The 6,000-nt window shown below is 49.4% G+C and overlaps 1 protein-coding gene and 1 long non-coding RNA gene across 2 annotated transcripts; one reads left to right on the top strand and one right to left on the bottom strand.

The window, feature by feature from the left end:
• Positions 1-2,135: 2,135 nt before the first annotated feature.
• Positions 2,136-4,060, bottom strand: CCT8L2 (chaperonin containing TCP1 subunit 8 like 2). The gene has a single exon (XM_081533545.1). It carries the CDS (start codon positions 3,829-3,831, stop codon positions 2,221-2,223), a length of 1,611 nt encoding a protein of 536 aa, XP_081389671.1. The 5' UTR covers positions 3,832-4,060; the 3' UTR covers positions 2,136-2,220.
• Positions 4,061-4,160: 100 nt separating this feature from the next.
• Positions 4,161-5,638, top strand: LOC145523375 (uncharacterized). The gene is made up of 3 exons (XR_014066515.1): positions 4,161-4,284; positions 4,448-4,653; positions 4,741-5,638. It is a non-coding gene; the product is annotated as an uncharacterized LOC145523375 (long non-coding RNA).
• The last annotated feature ends 362 nt before the right edge of the window (positions 5,639-6,000 follow it).

Here is a 6,000-nt window from a genome sequence, read left to right as displayed (position 1 = left end):
TTGATTTACAATATTGTGTTAATTTCTGCTGTACAGCAGTGATTCAGTTATACATATATATACATTCTTTTTCAGAATGGTTTATCATAGGATATTGAATATGGTTTTCTGTGCTATACAGTAGGGCCTTGTTGTTTATCCATTCTATATATAATAGTTTGCATCTGCTAATCCCGAACTCCCAATCTATCTTTCTCCCACCCCACCACCCTGCCACCCCGCCCCACTTGGCAACCACAAGTCTGGTCTCTGTGTCTGTGAGTCTATTTCTGTTTCTATATATACATATATATATATATAAATTGTGTGTATGTCTGTGTGTATCTGTCTGTCTGGGGGAAAGGAGATGGTAATGTTACAGTATGATTTCTCCCCAAGTAAATTATCAAAAAAATCACTTGTGTATCCAAGTTAGGGCATTTAAAAGATACTAAGTTACATTATTTGACTACATATGTCTTGGATATATAAATAAAACATTCTCTGTGAGCAAGAGCCATCTTTATTTTATTTTGCAAAATGAATATGGCTTTTCACCTAATTTAGAAAACACTAATTGTACATTTTCCAAGGGCCATTTTGAGACATACTTTCTTCATAATCATAGCGGTTATGTCTATGAAAACGACACAACAGAGGAATTTGATTGGGGCAATAAAATAATGAATAAGAGAATGGGTTTTCCACTTCTATTTACTGTGTAACTTTGCCCAATCACTTAATTTCTCTGAAGTTCAATTGTGTCTCCGGCAGCTGAGTGATAACAAGCTTCTTTCTCCTAAGTTTGTTTTGATGATTAAATAAAATGATACAAAGTGCTTTTGAACTGCTTTACAAAGTTAACTATCTCTATCATCATCACTATGATTATGGAATTTGAGACTCTATGAGAACAATATGGAACCTGAGGGCAGGGGAGAAATATGATAGCATTTAGTTATATTTGCTAAGATTTAATAGTGAAGACTAAACAAGGGCAGACCCACCCATGAAGGATGTTGTATAGATCTGAAGTTTGTAATAGTGAGTCTAGTTCTGTACATTTTCATCCACCATCTTTTGTTCACTAACAGATTCTCAGGATTTCACTTCTGGTTTCAAAGAATCTTTGCCTGCTGTAAGACAGTTGTTTCTTGAGTTTGGTTCTCTCTCCAAATGCTTAAGCCTTTTTGTTTTGATTCTAAGAGACTGCAGCCTCCCATCACCTCACTTCTGCCCCGACATGCTGCTCTCTTCCCAGAGGCAGAGAAACTCGGACGGCTAAGTGGGAAAGGCTTTGGGTAACATGCTCTGGCTCTACTCAAACCCCTCTTTATTGCCCAGGGATACCTGGTCATGGGCTTCCCTGGTGGCTCAGACCGTAAAGAATCCACCTTGAAATGCGGGAGACCTGGGTTCGATCCCTGGGTTGGGAAGATCCCCTGGAGGAGGGCGTGACAACCCACTCCAGTATTCTTGTCTAGGGAATCCCATGGACAGAGGAGCCTGGCGGGCTAGAGTCCATAGGGATGCAAAGAGTTGGACACGACTGAGCGACTAAGCACAGCACCTTGTCATAATCACAGCCTGGCCAGGACACCCAGGTGCCAGGTGCTCCCCACTGCTCCTCTCCTACTCCAGAGCTGTGTGTGGGTCTAAGGTGTGTGTTCTTATCTTTGTTATACATGCCAAGGATGCTTTTTAAGAATAGTATTTGCCTCCCACCTCATTTTCTTCTTTTATATTAATTTTTTTGCCTTAATATTCTTTCCTTTTTCCAAATAATCACAACAGAAATGACTGGCCACTCCTTTAAGCTAAAACTGATGTTCTCAGATTGTTAAAGTGACATCAGGATAGAAATTCACATATATTAGAATTCATGCAGGAATACTCAAAATAGTTGGGAAGAGATACCTGTACTTTTTTTTTTTACATTCCCCGAAACCCAGTTACTCAATTTAAAAATCTTTAATGGAATTGAATCTGATGGAACAGAATCTGATGGAGAGAAACAGGAAATGAAAAAAGCCAAGAATCTGAAAGGAAGTAAATCAAGGAGAAGGACTCTGCTTGTGCTTCTTTATATGTTGTTGTTATCCAAAGAACTGGACTCAAATAGCACCAAACTTGGAGGCAACACAAGGCAAGCATTCATTTTTGCGGGTGGCAGAGCCCTTCTTAGCGACCCCACTTTATTGAGGATGTTGCCACTTATTTGTTCCAAGGGCTCCCTTTTTCTCACAGGGGACGGGCGCTCCTCTTCTTAGGGTCAGGATTCGGGTCCTGCAGAGACGCGGGACTCTTCTTGGCCAAGACAACGTCATCAACCGTCAGGAGCTGTTGAACCACGTCAGCCACGGCTCGAAGCCCTTGGGCTTTGGCTATCAGGGTGTCCCACACTTCTTCCTGGGCCACGTTTATTAGCCCCTCGACCCCCACTCCTGTGAGGAAGTTTCCAGCCTGGTGAGCTCCGTTCATTTCTGCCATCACGTTGGGGACGGCTAAGCCCGCGTTCTCTGCCAAGGTTTCGGGAAGAGACTGCAGGGCCTGAGCGAACGCCAGGAAGGTGGGGCCGCTGGGCCCTTCCAGTTTGGTTCCTTTCTCCGAGAGCATCTTCGCCAGGGCCATCTCTGTGGCCCCAGCTCCGGGGAGCAGTCTGGGGTCCTGGCACAGCTGGAAGTAAGCGTCAATGCCGCTGTAGGCGGCCTGCTCGGCTCCCCGCAGCCCATGGGGGGTGGCCCCCCTGAGGACCAAGGTGAGGGCAGGGGTGCCTGGACTCTCCCACTCAAACACCACGGCCAAAGCCTCTCCCAGCTCCTGCCCGTATACCCTCTGACACTTCCCTGGCTCCAGCGGGGGAAGAAAGGAAGGTGTCAGAGGGGTACCCAGCACCTCGCTCAGGTAAGCCATCTCCCGCCTGGACGCGACCTGGATCACCATGAGGCCGTACTCGTCCGCGTGCGTGAGGGCCTTCTCGTCGATGTCCCCCGAGACCACCACCACGTTAGCCACAGCGGCAAGCTGGGCCACCTGCTTTTCTATCAGACTGTCGCTGCCTTTCCGGAACTGGATCAGGTCATCGGGATTGGAGAGCCGGGCGGTGGCTGGCGCAAGGGGGCAGGCGGGCCCGAAGTCGCAGGCTAAGAGGGCCACGCGGGCGCCGCTCAGCACCATGGTCACCTGGCCGCAGGGCTTGCCCGGCAGGGCCAGGCCGGGCAGCAGGCACGAGTCCTCCTGCCGCGCGCCGGGCAGCACGCACACGCCCACGCGCTCCGGCCGGAAGCGGCCGTCCAGCTCCCGTGTGGCCCAGCAGGCATGCGCCACCAGCCCGGCCAGATGGTCGGTGCGCCAGAGCGCGTGCGTGTTCATGACCGAGCGCAGCGCCCAGACCGGGTCCTCCAGGGGCCCCAGCGCGCGGACGGCCAGCGACGGCAGCAGGGCCAGCGTCTCCGCGGCCACCGCAGCGTAGGCCTCACGGAGCTGGGCGCGCGGCAGTCCGGCCCGCAGCAGGCGCTCAGCCTGCACCAGCAGCGCCTGGGCCAGGAGGACCACGAAGGCCGCCCCGTCGCCGCTCTGCTCCGCCTGGCCCTGCGCCGCCTCCCGCAGCAGCCGGGCGGCCGGGTGCTCTAGCTCCAGGGCCCGCAAGATGGCCGCGGCGTGCCCTGTGAGCACGGTGTCGCCTTTGGCGGTGACCAGGAGCTTCTGCCGCCCCTGAGGCCCGTAGCAGGGCCGCAGGACTCGGGCCAAGGTGTGCGCCGCGGCCAGGCTGCTCAGCAGGTGCTTCTCCTCGGCCGGCGTTCCCAGCCGCTTGGGCAGCTCCGGCGCAGCTGGAGGCGCTCTGCGGTCCATGGCGCGCCCTGGGGCCCAGCGGGCCGCTAGAACAGCCGCGAAGCGCCCAGGGAGGCGATCTTTGAAGCCTCTCGAGGGGTCAGTGGGAAAAGCAGTCTCTGGAGAAGGAGGCACAAGGGTGATCTGCTGAGACCTCAGCCCTCAAACCACCCCCACCCCCCCGAGTTATCTGCAAAGGGTCGAGCCCTCGGGGCCACTGGGGCTTGTGTGCTGAAACAGGTCTTATCTCGATTAAGTCACAGAGTGGCACATGGAACCAGGCAGGGAATGAGGTCACAGAAGGACGAACCATGAGTTGGGAGGCTCTGGGGCAGGCGGCTGTCAGGCCTGTTGTCCAGAAGAGAAAGGACGCCGGTACCCGCGGCCCCAGAGTTTCTTTTAAACTTTAGAGACAACAGATGAGGACAGAGAAGAGAAAACCAGAGGAAAACACCCACTCTCTTCAGATCCTGGGTGATGCTGTGGCTCCTGTTGTTTGTTTGGTTGTTTTGGGGGTTGTTTGTTTGTTTGCTTTGAGAGGAAACAGTTTTGTTTACTTTTTGTGCAGTACTCTGTAACCCTAACCACCTCAGTTACCTGTGTGCCCCGGCCTCTTTGGCTACCTTATCCTCATCAGGTTCCTTAAGGCGTCTGCTGGCCTGTTTGTCCTTCAAGCTGCAGAAGTGAGAGCCTGCCCAGTGTAGGACAACTCTTCTCAATGACAGTGACTGACCTGGCAAAGGCAGGTCAGGACAAGGGAGGGCAAGAGGCCAACAGCCTGCAGACAGAGTAATAGACATGGACGCAGAGGAGTGAGAGTGAGCAGGAAGACAGCAAACCAGGGTGAGTGAGTCTGCGCCTTCCCACCCTCCCCCTCTGCCCTTACAATCTGAGCTCCCTTCTTCCGACCTCCCTCTCTTCTTTTTCCAGCTCCTTCCTTTCTGCACGTGGCGCCTACTGGAGTAATGATTGCTTCCTTTTTAGTCTTTGTAACAAATATTTGTGAGCATCCAGCTCATAGTTCAGTGTACTGGGGACACAAAGATGGCAGGCACGTGAGACCAGTACAGGAAAGATTGGTACCAAGTGAGTACAACTTTCTTAGGTGTTGGAGCGTTAGCTGGGGGTGATGAACCTAGCTATTAAGATTAGGGAAAGACATGTGACATCTGGGGAACCTAAAAGGAAATGATACAAATGTACTTATTCACAAAACAGAAACAAATTCACAGACCCAGGGAAGGAATTCATGGTTACCAGCCCGGAAGGATGAAGGGAAGGGATCGTTAAGGAGTTTGGTATAGACATGTACACACTGCTTTGTTTAAAGTGGATAACCTGCAAGGTCTTCCTGGACAGCACAGGGAACTCTGCTCAGTGTTATGTGGCAGCCTGGATGGGAGGGGAGTTTGGGGGAGAGTGGGTACATGTATATGTCTGGCTGAGTCCCTTGGCTGTCTGCCTGAAACTATCACAATATCAGCTATACTCTGATATAAAATTAAAAAAAAGATTAAGGAAAGAGAGAAAAACTATTTTTCATTTGGAAAAACCGTTTTTACTTCATTTAATGGCAGATGAAAAAAAAAAGGAAAAGTTCTAAAACTAGAACTCTGAAACTGATTATACCAGTCAGGATTGGTGATAGTTTGGTGAGTGTTGTTTTAATATTTCCACAGACAAGCGTATAGTAATAAAGAAAAGGAAAAGGATGTCACATGAACATTAAATACAATTAAGGCTAAAAAAAGATAAATTTGTAGAAAAACTTTTTCTTTGAAAACCAACTCGATTGCTTTTATAAAAATGATAGCCATTCATCACACAACTTAAAAGGAAAAATAACAAAGAAAGTAAACCTTATTGGAATCCCAGCCCAGAGACAGTCTTTGTTTATATTTTGATGAACATTATTACTTTATGCACATATGTATATATTGATTGTTGTGGATTTACACAGTTTTACATAAGTGGATGACATGATACATATTGTATGTGCTTGACTGTAACAATTTCCCCTTGATATCTTGGATAAGAAGTGTCTCTAAGGACATACTATGTTGTTGGAAGACAGTGGGCAACTATGTTACCTCTTTAGATTTTAGAGACTACATTAGAAAAGGTATGATCCTCCATACCCCGTTTCTGAAAGCCAGTAACGCTGAGAAGTGTCACATAACGAATGCTGGC

This window comes from Giraffa tippelskirchi, chromosome 10, assembly GCF_054371585.1.
Source record: "Giraffa tippelskirchi isolate mGirTip1 chromosome 10, T2T-mGirTip1v1.2.pri, whole genome shotgun sequence".
Classification (NCBI taxonomy): Eukaryota; Metazoa; Chordata; class Mammalia; order Artiodactyla; family Giraffidae; genus Giraffa; species Giraffa tippelskirchi.
Note: the sequence above shows the minus strand (reverse complement) of the source record. Positions and strands in the feature narration are given on the sequence as shown.